This window comes from Cervus elaphus, chromosome 19 (genome assembly GCF_910594005.1).
Source record: "Cervus elaphus chromosome 19, mCerEla1.1, whole genome shotgun sequence".
Lineage (NCBI taxonomy): Eukaryota > Metazoa > Chordata > Mammalia > Artiodactyla > Cervidae > Cervus > Cervus elaphus.
In genome coordinates this window covers 36,352,815-36,368,372 of record NC_057833.1, presented here as the reverse complement: position 1 = coordinate 36,368,372, position 15,558 = coordinate 36,352,815, and the positions used below count along the sequence as shown (strand labels likewise).

General features: G+C 49.0%; 1 protein-coding gene across 1 annotated transcript; it reads right to left on the bottom strand.

Annotated features, from left to right (window-relative positions):
• Positions 1 to 7,220: 7,220 nt before the first annotated feature.
• On the bottom strand, positions 7,221 to 15,223 carry ABCF3 (ATP binding cassette subfamily F member 3). The gene is made up of 21 exons (XM_043875517.1): positions 15,046 to 15,223; positions 14,666 to 14,813; positions 14,453 to 14,532; positions 13,939 to 13,985; positions 13,675 to 13,772; positions 13,454 to 13,576; positions 13,016 to 13,282; positions 12,622 to 12,702; positions 12,474 to 12,533; positions 12,320 to 12,376; positions 12,185 to 12,207; positions 12,019 to 12,074; positions 11,705 to 11,905; positions 11,529 to 11,605; positions 9,409 to 9,453; positions 9,195 to 9,327; positions 8,504 to 8,592; positions 8,310 to 8,401; positions 8,001 to 8,133; positions 7,776 to 7,863; positions 7,221 to 7,687 (listed from the first exon to the last, which is right to left on the bottom strand). Exons 1-21 carry the CDS (start codon positions 15,116 to 15,118, stop codon positions 7,529 to 7,531), a joined length of 2,130 nt encoding a protein of 709 aa, XP_043731452.1. The 5' UTR covers positions 15,119 to 15,223; the 3' UTR covers positions 7,221 to 7,528.
• Positions 15,224 to 15,558: the final 335 nt, after the last annotated feature.

Sequence of the window (15,558 nt, the reverse complement as noted above, 5' to 3'; positions counted from 1 at the left end):
ATTGGGCCCATTCTGGCCTCGGGGTAAACCCCAGCTCAGAGACTCAGGAGCTGAGTAGACCTAGGCAAGTTTAATTTAGTTTTGTTTTTTAAAGCATTTCTGGATTTCCATTTACTTGCTTAGGAAATGCAGATAATCCATGCCTTATTAGTTTGTTGTGAGGATAAAACAAGTTAATTCATGTAAAGTGATTAGAATAAAGCTTGGAACATAGTGCCCAATAAATTATCATCATTGTTGGATCAAGCCAAGGGTTTCTGCCTCACACTACTGAAACTTAGAAGAGACTGATGTATAAACCAGGTGTCAGTTTATTAACTTATCACTAGAAACGCAGCCAACAGGGGACCCGAAAATCCATTTTTACTAGTTAGTACATCCTCTCTGGGTGAGAAGGGTCATGCAAACTAAGTCACAAGCCAAAGAAACCAGATAGTTGGAATGGAGTGGGGGAGTTAGTGAATGGAGTTCAGGGGCCTGTGGTGTCAAGCTCTGACAGACTAAGACATTCAGTGTCTGTGAAGGACAAGACCTGCCAGAGGGACGAGCCACAAGATAGAGTCTGCTTCTCCTCAGGCAGGTCTGGGGACCCCCACTGAGCAGTTCTTGGTCTGTCTATTGCAGGGTTCTGGCATTCTTGATTTGAATCATATTTCATGTGCTCTTCAAATCACTTGTGTTCTTCCTTGGCTAAACATGCACTCATCAACCTGATGGTTCTTAAATGTGCCCCCAACCTTGAAACACACATACACTAGCAAACCATAATTTGCCAACTCTTGAATGGCTTCTACATTTCAACCATTGTTTGTTGACTCTTACTAGTTTTGCACTAAGATAACTCTACTCCCAAGTTGGGTGTGCCACACGGTAGAGTTCATGCAGAAGAAAGAGGAAGAAATTCTCGGTGGTGAGAGGTTCAGGATGATTATGCTTAAAGGTCTCAATCAGTCAAAAAAAAAAACAAAAAAACCAACCCTAGACTCCTACACTGATGGGGAGTCACCAACCTGGAGCAAAGTATTGAGTAAGGGAACGAACTGAATATAGAACATTCAGAAAGAACTAGAGGGGCATGTGAGTGTGTGAAGAAGAATCCAAAGAAAATATTCAGTGGAAGAAGAATCCAAGAAAAGGTCCTTCTAGTTTAAAGGACACAAAATAGGAGGTGTGGGTACCTGTCTTTTTGACTGAGGCACCATGACCAAACACAGTGGATTTCAGCTGTAGGACACTATAAGTAACATTTCACTAAAAATCAATAAAGTGGTTGAAGGTCGCAACTAATAATCATCACAATGGCTAACAATTATGGAGGGCTTCCCAGGTGGCTCAAGGAGTAAAGAATCTGCCTGCAATGCTATGATGAGAGTTTTGCTTATATTATCTAATGTAATAGTCACCATAACCCTACAATGTAAGGATCATTTTTTAAAAATTTTAATTATTTTTGGCTGTGCTGGGTCTTTGTTGTTGCACACGGGCTTTCTCTGGTTGTGGCAAGTGCTCTTCATTGTGGTGCGTGGGCTTCTCACTGAGGTGGCTTTTCCAGTCGCAGAGCACAGGCTCTAGGCACGTGGGTTCCTGTAGCTGCAGCACACAGGCTCAGCGTGTGGCTTGGGGGCCCTAGAGCACAGGCTCAGCAGTTGTGGCACACAGGTTTAGTGCCTCCATGACATGTGGGATCTTCCCAGACCAGGGACCAAACCCTTGTGCCCTGCATTGGCAGACAGATTCACAACCACTGGACCACCGGGAAATCCTGTAAGGACTATTATTCTCATTTTATAGATGAGGAAACTGAGGCACAGAGACACTTAATTTGACAAGGTCACGGAGCTATTAGTAACAGGATCCAGACTTGAATGTAGTTCTGACTCCAGAGCTTGCTCCCTAATTTACAACTTTAAAGCAAATTAAAATAGGGTCACAGTTGGTCCCCCTCATTCCGGGTTCAAAATATTTTCCTAAAAGGACAGGAGGGCACATGACCCTGGGCATACTCACCGGCATGTGTGATATGAGATTGTCCACTGTATGAACAGCTGTAGAGCAAAGTTGAGAACAGCCGATCCAAAAGACGTGAGAAGGCTGGGGACCTGGATACCTCAGTTACCACCCCATCTCTGCAGGCACAGAGGTTTCTGAACCTAAGCAAGACATGTAACATCTCTCTGCTTCAGGCTTCTGTTCTATAAAATGGGAGTAACTCAGCAAGATTCACGTAAAACAAGATTATTGAGGAGACAAGACTGAAAGAGAATATTTGTGAAAGCATTCCTTGGTATTAAAAATGCTGTAGCAAGGGTTGACAAATATTTCTTTTAATTTACGGTTTCAAAGGTCTCTACACAGTGCAGCAGAAGTCACGTCCAAACCACCCATTTATTTAACATAAAGAAAAGAGAAACCTAGAATTACCAACAGGGAATGACTTACACATATTATTAGTATGGGCTGAAATTGCATGGTGATTTCTGCCTCTCCCCATGCAACTCAGTAGGTTCCGGGCAGAGTTTCATGCTGTGCTTCTGCATTCAGGTTTTCTGATTCTTGGTTTAGCAGATGAGGACTGTGGGGTGGCCCTCCTGGGGCCATCATCTTGATGATGGCCTGGAGTGCTTTGCTTGTCTGTGCTCCTGAGAGTCTGCCTGTCTCCAGAGGAGGCTCCAGGCTGCTGTATTCTCATTCCTCCCATGAAATGACACCCTTTGGATCCATGACATTTTAGTTTATTTAAAAAAAAAAATTATTCCATTTACACAGGAACTTATCTAATTTAACCCTTTCTCCTACCCACAAAACAGGCAAGATAAACTGCATTATGCCCATTTTATGTATAAGGATAATTTACTCTAGAGAGGTTGATTTGCCTAAGATGCACTCAGTGGTGGGGCTTCCCAGGTGGTGCTAGTGGTAAAGAACCCACCTGCCAATGCAGGAGATGCAAGAGAAGCAGGTTTGATCCCTGGCTCAGGAAGATCCCTTGGAGGAGGAAACAACAACCCACTCCAGTATTCTTGCCTAGAGAATCCCATGGACTGAAGCGCTTGGCAGGCTACAGCCCATAGGGTTGCAAAGACTTGGACATGACTGAAGTGCCTTAGCACACATGCAGGCAGTGGGAGAGCTGGGCTAATCCCAGTGCATGACTTTTTCACTATACCACGTTATGAATCACTTAATGAAAAATCACTGAGCACTTAGATTGTGTCAGCCATTGTGCCAGGTATTCCTTACTCATCAGCTTGCTCTCCTGAGAGAAGCATCTTCAACCCCCTCACTTCCCATCCCATGCAATTAATGATGAGTTTTAAGTGATGGAATTAATGAAGTCTCACTATTCAGCATGCCACACTAGGAGCTGAGCAGTAGGGCAGTGTGGCCGCTCAGAGCTGTGCTCTGGAGCCAGATGATCCTGTATCCTCCCACTCTGTCAACTCTACTTCCTCATCTATTAAAAAAGGGGACAACAACTGTGCCAGTGTGGGGGGCTGTAAGGATTTACTATAGGTAAAGCAACTACAGTGCCACTTACATGACAAGAGCCCAATAACTATTAACTGTCATTTTCTTGATAATTCTCTTGAAAGAAGACAAGGAGACGTTTGAAAACAAAAATTCACCTCTATAATATCATGTCCCAAAGCTTTCATATCAAGGCTCTGGCCCAGAAAAAGGAGCCCTTCCTCATCCTGGCAGAGCCCACAAGCCTTTGCCTGTGCACCTCTACCTCTGCTGCTCTGACCCTGTGACTTTAGGGCTGGAAGCTCTCCTTCTCCAAGGTCATTCCCTACTTTTTCTCAATTTCCCTCAAATATTCACTTCTTAAGCTTTTGCATGTGGGATCTTAGTTCCCCAACAAGGGATCAAACCCACACCCCCTGCACTAGAATCAGAGTCATAACTGCTGGACTGCTGAGGAAGTCCGCTCAAGCATTTTTACTGAGCACTTCTTTACACGCTAGGCATGGGAGTGGCTGCTGTGATGAGCTTTCAGGAATAAAAGACTTGGCACACTAGCTGCTGAGCACTGATGGCAGCAAGTCCTCAGCTGTCACCCCTTAAGGGTAGCTGCCTCAGCTGATGAAAATGTCCTCTTCCAATGTCCTCATCACTCCTTCCAGTGGCAGCCAGCACTCAGAGACTGTTCAATCCAGTGGAATAAGGCTAGACCCATTGCCTCAACTCAGAACACCTCCGCCAGCTCCAGAATGTGGGGTTGCCTGAGGCCTTCATTGGCCCTGCATTGTAGCTCAACTTCTCCCTCTGCTCAATCTGGAACACTGCACTAATAAACACTCCAATCTCTTCAAGCTGCTCCCCAGGGAACCCAAACTGTGAGAGACAGAAGATGCAAAGATGAGCAAGCCAGGGTCTGGCCTTCAAACATATCCAGGCATGTGGGAACCACAAGGCTAACGGCAGGCAGCTTACAGTGAGGAACACATAAAGTGCATGGAAGCCTACCTAGAGGGGGGCAGGGTTGAGGGGAGTCCATCATTCCAGGTTCAGCCAGGTTTTGGGCCCACCCTGCTAGCCTGTGGGATTTCCCAGACTCCGACACCCAGCCCACACACTCAGGCTGGTGACAAGCCACAGTGCTCTGATGCTGGCATTGCCTGGTTGGCCCTCTGAGGGTGAGCCTGACTTAGGCCTGGAAGGTGGCTCTTGGCAGGATGCTGTGCTGTGCTTAGTCGCTCAGTTGTGTCCGACTCTTTGCGACCCCATGGACTGCGGCCCGCCAGGCTCCTCTGTCCATGGGGACTCTCCAAGCAAGAATACTGGAGTGAGTTGCCATGCCCTCCTCCAGGGGATCTTCCCAACCCAGAGATTGAACCCAGGTCTCCCACACTGCAGGCAAATTCTTCACATCTGAACTAACAGGGAAGCCCAAGAATACTGGAGTGGGTAGCCTATCCCTTCTCCAGGGGATCGTTCCGACCCAGGAATTGAAATAGGGTCTCCTGCATTACAGGCAGATTCTTTACCAGCTGAGCTGCCAGGGAAGCCCTTGGTAGGATGTTAGGTTATAAATGACAAACTAGGCTGGAGAACAGCCAGTGAGGGTAAATGGTCCCTTCTCCTTGGCTTACATTTGCCTGGAAACCAGTGAGAACTTACCTAAAGTTGTCTACATCCCACAAATCTTAACAGCAATTCCAATGTTGAAATAAGCGACTGGTACCTTCAATTGCTGTGTAGACTTGTATGGAAGGATCTATGATCCCTCTGCACTCCCCCTCCCACAGAGGACCCAGTGAGGCTGCGTGAGGCACTGGTGAATGTGGTAAGGCCAGCAGAAGCAGGGAGGCCAGGACTGCAGAGGCCTTTCAACCTGGCCAGCTCCTGACTGTTAAGGCTCTGGTGGAAAAACCAGCCTCCCAGGGGCAGAGGTTAGACAGGCTCTCTAGAGTGGAAGGGGGCGCTTCCCTGTGTCAGATTCCTCCCTTCTCTCTGCTCTGTGTTTCCTGGAAGAGCAGGCTGACACTGCCTGAATTTTCTACCCAACTCCCTACCGCAAATCCCCCCAAAGTCACCTTACATACTTATTGTAGGGTCTTTTCTCAACTGCTGCAATTCACTCATCTTAACTTTCTAAAGGCCTGCAGCGTAGGTCTGTATTGTCACACATACAGGATCTTACTTAATGGAGTCATAAAACTGGGAGCCAGCCTAGAGGCCATCTAATGCTGTCTCCCATTTGAAAGAGCCCTTCTTTAGACAGCCATAGTGCTGAACAGTTCCAGAGATTGGGAACTGTAGAAGGCAGTTTGAGTTGTTAAAGTTTTTCCTTCCTTTGAACCCAAACCTGTCTACTCTGGAGTCACTCAGAAAAAATGTACTGCTTTTTCATATGATGGCCCTCCAAATCATAGACTGGTCACAGAGGAATCACTTTGAGTGCTTATGTAGACCCCAAGGAGGTGTTCAAAGGTCGACTTGTCATGGCTACCCGGCTAATTAATATAGGTGAGCCCTTCTATTATCAGTAATAGTGCTGGGATCTGATCACAGATCCAATTCCACTGCTCTCAACACACAAAGCCACCTCCAAAGAAGCACTCTGCCATTGAAGCTTCAGTGGCATTTCCAGGGACTCTAAAGAATTGGGAAAACTCAGACAAGGACCACAAGCTGGTGAGGGGTGAAGGGGCTGACGAATAGGGAGGCACAGACCCTACCCCGGATGGCCCCAACTGGCCCACATGCAGGTCTGAGGTTGGAAGACAGTGATGGGGCCTGCGGTCCTCGGGAGTGTGAGGATGCATGTGGCCACAGACACACCGAGAACACCACCTCTTGAGGACTCCCAAGACAGGGGCTGAGGAAGTGGGAAGATTTAGTGACCCCTCCTGCTGGCTGTGCAGTCCACTGGTGCAGAGCCTTCCGCTTTATCCTCCTTTACCCCCAGACAGGTGTCTCCTCCCCAGCGACCTATATCACAAGACCCGCAGTGGCTGGGTTAAGATTCCTTGGTTGAACTTTGTGATGACAATTCTCCACGAAGCCAAGTTCTTTCTGTTGATGCTGGTTTCTCCAGTCATTAAGAGGGAAGCAATTTTAGTGTCTTCTGCACAACAATTACATACAGTGGCTGAGTATCCAGGAAATAATATTTATAAATCATACTACTGTTAAACAACCCCCACCTCCCATTTAAACACTGGTTAATTTGAAACCAAAATGTTCTTTTTATCTTAGACCCCATTCTCAATTCCCTACTTCCCAGGCCTCTTCTACATAGTTAAGAGAAAAAATAAAGAACACAAAACCACTCAAGCACAATGGGGACAGTTTCTCACTTTTCTCTTTGGCCCCAAAGGGTCCAATTCAGAGAAGCAGGGTGAGCCTGGGCCAGAGATCACTGGAGAAAGCAGCTGGCAAATCATGTCTGAGGCTGGGTTACAGAATCAGCTTACTCTCTCAAGCAGTGGGGCTGAGACAGCAGAACCCAGACCCCTTCAGCTAAGCCTGGGCTGGAGAGTGCAGCACTGCAGTGATGGAATACACTGCCCTTCATTATAAGCTGGTCCACTGCAAGGCCAACCCCCAGCAGCTTTAATGACATCTCCCCTCAGGGGCAACACTGATGCTTCCATGGCCTCCTCCACATGACAGACGCAAATGTCACAGGAAAATGCCAAATCAGAGAGACTGCACTTCTTAACCATGGGTGAACACTGCAGCCCTGCACCAGCAGCAGCTGAGTAAGCAAGGGAGATGCAAGGAGATTTAATTTACACAGTGGCCACTCAGAGCCCAGTCGCAGCTGGGGCAGTGGGAGGGGTCTAAAGTCCCAGAGGCCAGCCCCCCCACTCCCTTCCCCTTGGAGGACCAGTCCTCAAAGACCCTTAGGTGGGGCTCCCGGGTTGTGCAGAGGATGCTCCAGTCAAAAAGAGAGATTTAGGAATAAGGCTGTCCCCAAAGTTGGGGGAAGTCCGTGGCAGGAGATGACTGCCTACATGGTGGCCCAGGGGTCTGAGAGACAGTCCATGTCCTGGGCACAGTCCTCAGCCTCGTGGCCCTAGAGGAAGCCCTCACGGCGGAACTGTTCCTGGAGAAGAGCTCGGTACTGATCAAATCCCCCCTCAACCCGGGTAACGCCGCCTCCTTCGCACACCCACAGCTCCCGGCACACCAACCGGATGAAGCGCTCGTCATGGGACACCAGAATCACACCACCCTGCAAGACAGAGACCGGAGGGCTCTCAGAGGGGCCCAAAGGTGTGCTGAGGCCCAGGAAGGAGTGGGCAGTGTGAAGGTATACTCACCCTGAAGTTGTTGAGAGCACGGCCCAGAGCCTCAATGGTCTCCATATCCAGGTGGTTTGTGGGTTCATCCAGAATGTAGAAGTTGGGACTGGAAGGCAGAACCCAGAAAGGTGGGCAGTTAGGGGGGCTGGGAGAAAATGAGCTCTGATACTAAGGCAAGACAATCATTTTCCATTGGGCAAGAGTGGGAAAATGGAGGGCAAAGCTCTAGTCAAGGCGGCTCACCAGGGCATGGTCATCTGAGCAAAGGCCACCCTGCTCTTCTGGCCCCCAGACAAGCTGGCAACAGGGCGCACGGCCAGTTCTCCAGAGATGCCATACCGGCCCAGCTGGTGACGGTACTCTTCCTCAGGCCGTCCTGCAATAGGCCCCACCCCACCGTGTGGGTTCCAGGCCCAACTCTCTCCCTTCACCATCCACCCAGCCCCACCTCCAATGCCCACATCCTTACACCCAGACTCAGCAATGCAAGGTAAGCCTAGGGGGAGGCGTCAGGCCCAGCCCTCTTTCCTTAGCTCAAATTCCTTAACGCACCAGGGAACTTGCGTGCTAGCAATTCCACAGCACTGACATTCAGGTCCAGCTGCTCCACGTGGTGCTGGCTGAAATAGCCAATCTTCAGATTCCTGCAGACAGATGGGAAGGTGGAGAGGGGATGGAAGGCAATGACCATAAAGGAGTGTAGCTACAGCACAGGAGGGGTTGGAAAGTGGAGGTGTGGGCCCTACCTGTGAGCATGTCTGATGCCCTGAACAGGTGTCAGGTCCCCCATAAGCAACTTCAGCATGGTAGACTTCCCAGCCCCATTCTCCCCAACCTGTAAGAAGACACGAGTATATAAAGAGCATCCCTGAGTGGGATACAGAAGCAGAGGAGATGAGAATAGATCCCAGGTAGTCCCAGTGACTCCAACAACTAAAAAAACATATTTTTAAGGAACTGTAGAGAAAAATGAAGGAAACAGTAAAGCTGTGAAGGGGACCAATACCCAAGTACCCACTAAGTGCAAGGGAATTAATTCTCCCAATAGCAGAGCAAGCTGGATATTATCTCCCTTTTAAGAATGAGGAGTCTGCTTAGTAACCAAGCTAAGAAATGGCAGAGTTAGCATCCCAAGTCTGACCCTGAGCTATGCTCTCTCCTCTATTTTCCACAGTTAGGGAGGACACTCAGAGCTGAGACCAATAAGACAAAGTACTGCTCTAAGTACTTATAAAACACCACAGGCCAGGCTCTATCTATGCTGCAGAGTGGCCCAGTGAGGCTGGAAAAGGGAGCAGGACAAGTACAGCCAAGTCCTCGGCCCAGGCTCTGACTCCTACTCCTGTGGACCTTCTCTCCCACACGACCAACCCACAACACAATCTCCACACTGGGAGAGTCCAGTCCCAGCTCACGGAACAGAGAAGGTAGCCATACCACACAGATGCGGGATTCAAGATCGGCAGAGACGGAGAGACGGCTGAAGATGATGTGCTTTGGGTCGTAGTAGAAGTCCACCTCATCCAGTTGCAAGATTGGTGGTGAGAACTTCTCAAATCCATCGGGGAACCTGCAGGAGGTGGGATGATGAGCGTAACGGCAGCCCCAGAAACAAGAATTTCCCCACCTGCCCCTCTGACCCAGCACTCACTTCATCACTACCTCCAGCTCCTTGTCCACAGGTTTCAGCTCTGGTCTGAGGAGATAGGAGACAGACTAGATTTGTGACTTTAAAAAATGGATTTGTTCTTTTCATACAAGTAATACATATGCTGAAAACAGAAGTTTTTTTGGGGGGTAGCTTTTTGTTCTCCCAGTTAATATACTATATGTTTCAACATCACAAGATCCTAAGCCTTAGAATTTTAAGCTCCCCTACCACCTGTATGTCTAGAAATGTTGCTTCAAGATTAAACTTCCAATACTCTCTTGGGTATATATCCGAAAAAAAAAAGAAATACTGATTGGAAAAGATACATGCACCCTTGTGTTTACAGCTATATTGTTTACAATAGCAAAGACACAGAAACAACCTAAGTGTCCATCCATCCACAGATGAATGGATATACATATTCAGACACATATACAATGTGTTGACAAAGGTCTGTATAGTCAAAGCTATGGTTTTTCCAGTAGTCATGTACGAATGTGAGAGCTGGATCAAAAAGAAGGCTGAGCATCAAAGAATTGATACTTTTGAATTGTGGTGCTACAGAAGACTTTTGAGAGTCCGTTGGACTATAAGATCAAACCAGTCAATCCTAAAGGAAATCAAGCCTGAATATTCACTGGAAGGACTGATGCTGAGGCTGAAGCTCCAATATTTGGCCACCTGATGCAAAAAGCCAATTCATTAGAAAAGACCCTAATGCTGGGAAAGACTGAAGGCAACAGGAGAAGGGGGCAGTAGAGGATGAGATGGTTAGATAGCATCAACAACTCATGAACATCAATTTGAGCAAACTCCGGGAGACAGTGAAGGACAGAGAAGCCTGGGGTGCTGCAGTCCCTGGGGTCGCAAAGAGTCGGACATGACTTAGTGACGGAACAACAACTCAGCCATAAAAACAGAAGGGAAAAAAAAAAAAAAAAACAGAAGGAAATTTTGCCATTTGTACCACGGTAAATGGACTTGAAGACTATGCTAAGTGAAGTAAGTCAGAGAAAAAGAAATACTGTATGGTACACCTCACTTGTATGTGGAAACTAAAAAATAAAATTAGTCAATATAACAAAAAAGAAGCAGACTCACAGATATAGACAATAAACTAGTGGTTCCCAGTGGGGAGAGGGGAGGGAGAGAGGGGCAAGACTAGGGTAAAGGATTAAAAGATACAAACTCCTAGATATAAAATAAGCTACAAGGATATACTACACAACACAGAGAATATAGTCAATATTTTATCACAAGCATAAATGGAACATGATCTTTAAAAATTGTGAATCACTATGTTGTACACTTGAAACATATAATATTGCACATCAACTATACTTCAATAAAAAAATGCCTCCAAAGCTCAACATCATTAGTCACAAGGGAAATACAAAATTAAGATTCCAAAAAGATATCACTTCACATCCACTAGGAGGACTAAACTTCAAAAGACAGATAATAAATGTTGGCAAAGAGGTGGAGAAACTGTAATCCTCATATACTGCTGGTAGAAATGTAAAATGGTGCAGCTGCTGTTAAAAACAGTTTGGCAATCCCTCAAAATCTTAAACATAGAATTATTACATAACCCAGCAATTCCATTCCTAGCTATGTACCCAAGAGAATAGAAAACATATGTCCACACAAAAACTTGTTCATATCAGTACTATTATTCTTAACAGCCAAAAACGTGAAACAATTTGAACGTCCACCACCTGATGAATCATTAAACAAAATGTGGAGTAACCGTACAATGAAGTATTATCTGGCCAGAAAAAGGAGTGAAGTACTAATCCAGGCTACATGATGAACTTCAAAAACATGAAGTTAAGCAAAAGAAGCCAGACATAAAAAAAGGTCACAGGTACAAATCCGTCTATATGAAATGCCCAGAATTAGCAAATATATAGACTGAAAGCAGACTGATGGTTGCCGAGGTCTGGGGGCAAGATGAACTCTCCAAGAGCAGTAACAGAGTATCAGGCCTTCCTGCAGGGAAGGAAGTTAAAGCTGATTTGTAGGAAAGGAGAGATCTAAAAGGGAGGGCAAGATGAGAATTATAGGCATTCCCTATAAAACTAGAGGAGTCAGGGCCCGGTTAGGGACATTGTACTCACAGTTTCTCCAGCATCTTGAGTTTGCTCTGCACTTGGGAGGCTCTGTTGGCATTGTAGCGAAACCGGTCAATAAAGACCTGCAGGTGGACAAGTTCAGGCATGTTCAGCTCCCTCGCCCCCCCCGACTCTAGTATCCATAGGACAGGGTGGGTCCCCACTCCTGCCTGCTCTCCCACCTGGATATGCTGGCGATACTGTTGCTGGGCCTCATATTCACGCTGCTGATTGAGCAGTCGCTCCTGCTTGCTCTTGATGAAGGTCTCAAAGTCTCCCCGGTAACCATCCAGCCGCTGGCTGTGCAGGTGGATGATGTCTGTGGCTATGGCATTCAGGAAGTTGCGGTCATGGGAGACGACCAGGATTGTGGAGGGCCACGTCTGAGGGGGTCACAGGATGGCAGGCCCGGTTTGGGAGGGCAATCAGCTCCCAAACCCCAGTGGCCGTGGAGGCAGACACTCCCCAGACCTGCTCCACACCTGGAGGCACTCACCTGCAGATAATTCTCCAGCCACAGGATGGCCCTTACATCCAGCATATTAGTGGGTTCTAGAAAAGCGGGGGAGGACATGTTTGGGATTGAAGGGCTGGAGAACTAGAAACTTGGACAATACCACCCTTCTACACCCCAAAGTCAGGGGGCTGCGTTTCACACTCACCATCTAACAGCAGCAGATCTGGCCTATGGAAAAGAAGAATGCATGGTTTGAGGTTTCGGGTCAGCGACTTGTTGCCACCTCCCAAGAGCCAAACTCATCCTCCACAGTATCCACACACAGGTCCAGGGGACTCACCTAGCAAACAGAGCCCGGGCCAGGGCCAATCTCATCCTCCAGCCACCTGAGAACTCCCTAAAGAGACAGAGCTGCATCAGGGGCAAGTGTTCACGAGAAGAGGCAGAGGCACCGCCAATAGTGTTCAGAGCCAAGAATGGTAGGGGTCACTCACCGGGTGGGCTGCTGCTGCATTTTGGGGGTAAAGCCAAGCCCAGCAAGAATGACTGACGCTCTGGGAGTGAAGAAATCAAAGAACCTGGTTGGAGCAGGTAACAGATGGGAAAGATAAAATCTGAAGGAAGGAAGGGAATTTTAAATACCTGGCAGGTGCTTTGTCAGCCTCAATCTCCTCCAACTTGGCATAGATTTCTGCCAGCTGCGCAGCTTGTGAGCCCTCGGCCCTAAGAATGGGGGGAAGAGCAATCAGGCTGAGCGGGAGAAGTTCACTATTTTATCCTGCACCTCAGGACGGCTGCAAAGCAGGCTACTGGCTGCATTGTTGCTGGGGCAGGAACAGAGGACAGGAAGGACCTGCTCACTGCAGTGAGGGCAATGGGCACCATGCCAGGAACAAGGAATGCACAGCCCCACCGTGCCAAACCCTAAGCTCTGCTGCTTACTAGGATGGGTATTCGAATGGTGGATTGTGCCAGCGTGGCAGGCCCTCTGCGAAGCATGGCTGCTGCTGGTCAGTCTGTCCCAGGGAGCCCTCACCTGCCAGCGGCAATCTGGGCACTGAGCTCCCGCTCTTGACGCAGGAGGTCTTCTCGCACCGTGTCACTCTCCAGCACGCTCTGCAGGGCAGGGGTGTCGTCTCCAGCAACCTCTTGCTCCACATGCAGCAGGGAAATGTGGGCTGGAACCCGCAGGCTCCTGGTGGCCAGCATCTTCAGCAGCGTCGTCTTCCCCAGCCCATTCCGACCCACCAGCCCATAGCGGCGGCCCCACGCGAGGTTCACATCTGCTCCAGCCAGCAGTACCCTGCACGGGTAGCAGGAAGACAACAAAGGGGGCTCTAGAGATAGCTGCACAGCAAGTTTAACAACAGAAATCTAACTATTCTTTGCCCCATTTCACCTCTCCAAATTCTCCTTTAACTGTAAAAAAAAAAAAAAACCCATCACCCCCACTCCCCCACTGCCACTCCCTCACCTATCGCCAAAAGACACATCAAAGTTCTCAATTCGCACATCGTAGGATTTGTTCTTTCCAGATGATTCCAACCGACTTTCCTTTCTGCTGCCTGCCTGGCTGGCTGATGCCTCTTCCAAGACTCTTAAAGGGAGAAATGGATGGCTTTTAGCACTCCCAAGCAGCCTTCCATCTCAACTGGGACTGCTCTGCTCTCTTCTCAGCCCTTTTCACTAACTCACAGAGGGTTGCTGGTCTTGAGTATGTCCTTCTCTGAGCGCTTCTCCTGCTTTGCCTTCAATCGAGCCTCAGCTTTCTCTAGCTTCTTTGCATTCACCGTCTAAGGGTCCAAACATAACCCATTTCATCCTATGGTGCAGGCTCAAGGACTCAGGGAAAGACAATTAGAAATGCCCCAGGAACATACTCCAATACTTAGAAACAGCGAACTCTCACCCCCACCACAGACACAGACCCCTCCCTTTCTTCTTCCTCTCCCTCCTCACCGAGGACTGTTCCCTCTTTAGCAGGCCTGGAAGTTTGGTGCCACAGTCTGTAAGCGATAAGAAAAGCAGTCACCTTCTCCCTAAGGGAACGGACACTAACATTTTGCGTGACTAACATGAATCAGACACAGACACATATCTAGAGATACCTAGAGATAGATATCAATTCTCTCAACACTTAAAAACTCAACTCACAGATTAAGGATACAGAGGCTAGGAGCAGTTAAGCACCTCTTACAAGATCATGCCGTAGGTTAGTAAACTGCAAAATTGGGGAGTGAACCTAAATCTGTCCAGCTCCAAGACCCATGCGTCCTACCACACCCAAGGGCTTGGAGACCTCGCCAATCTTAATCCCTTTATTAATGGCTCATTTGCCCTCAGTAAAGACATCAACTAACTCCTACAACCTTGTCCTGTGGAAAAGAGGTACCAAGAGTCCTGAGCCCCAGAGGGCAGATGGGTAGGGAGTGGAGGACATAGGGCAGCTAGTTCAATCTTCCCTCTCTCTCACCGTAGTTCTCTGTTATCTTTGACAACTGGATGGGGGCGTCTAGTAGCACCTGGCTGTTTCCCTGGGTCTGTGGTTCCGCCCTTGATGGTAGGGATAGAAAGCAATGGGTTAGAAGTGGAGGAAAAAGCTCTATGGCCATCAGACCTTCTCTCACATCTTGTCACCTGACCGTCGCTCTCCCATCTCCCCGAATCCCCCTGCCCTGGCACGTACAGGCGCAGAGTGTTGTACATGCGCTGGCACACGGCCCTGATGCCCGCGTCATCCTTGCTGTCCCCGGACACCTCCTGCAACAGTTCCCCCACAGCTTCCACCAGGTCATCCACAGACTCGAAGTCCGCACTGCCGCTGTGCAAGACGCCTAGGGAGGGCGTGTCAAGACGAGGAAGATACCAGATAAGGTGGACATACAAGCAGTCTTGGTCCCCGTACTGCGGCCCCAGTCCGGGCTCCAGACCCAACTGGCCCTCGGGACAAGAGGTCACACAGAGGAGAGGCCTAGCGGCGGTCCCCGCCACTGCTCTGCCTTAGTACTTCCCTCCGTCCTGACTTCCACTTCGGCATCCCCAGCGCGTTGATTCGGTTCGGCTCACCCGTCACGTAGTCGAAGACCTGTCCGTCAATTTCGGGGAACTCGCTCCGCAGGATTTCAGCGCAAGTCGCCATGTTCCAGTCGGGCTCCCGTCCGCGCAGTCGCCGTGAGACCCCGGTCAAGGCCCGCCCCCTACCGGTCCCCCGAAAGCTCGCCCTGCCTACCAAAGCGCATGCGAAACGGTGACGTAAGAAAGGCGCGGAGCGCGCAGAACCCGGCGGGCGGGGCGAACGGAGCTGGCGGTACCGTACGCAAGCGCCGCTCAGTGTCTACGCCGAGCCGCTCTCTGCGCTTGCGCGACTCTTTTCCACCGAAGAATTAGCCACATGTGCGGTTCTCAGAGACTTCTGGGAGGTGGAGATCTTGCAGGCGGCGAGGGCGGGGTGCGGGGAAGCTCGCGGCTTATCAGGCCATGAAGGGAACCTTCCGAGAAGGGCGGTCGATAAAGCACATTGGCCTTGCTAGATTCTACATGCTCCCCAGAGGCGCGTCAGCCACTGCGTGCCTGTCCATT

Excerpts from the sequence above, each read along its gene's own strand:
- ABCF3 (XM_043875517.1), bottom strand. The coding sequence starts at position 15,118 with ATGGCGACTTGCGCTGAAATCCTGCGGAGCGAGTTCCCCGAAATTGAC. Across the intron at positions 11,606-11,704 it reads AGTATCGCCAGCATATCCAG|GTCTTTATTGACCGGTTTCG; the intron begins GTGGGAGAGCAG and ends GTCCACCTGCAG. Across the intron at positions 7,688-7,775 it reads GTGCTCTCAACAACTTCAGG|GGTGGTGTGATTCTGGTGTC; the intron begins GTGAGTATACCT and ends TCTGTCTTGCAG.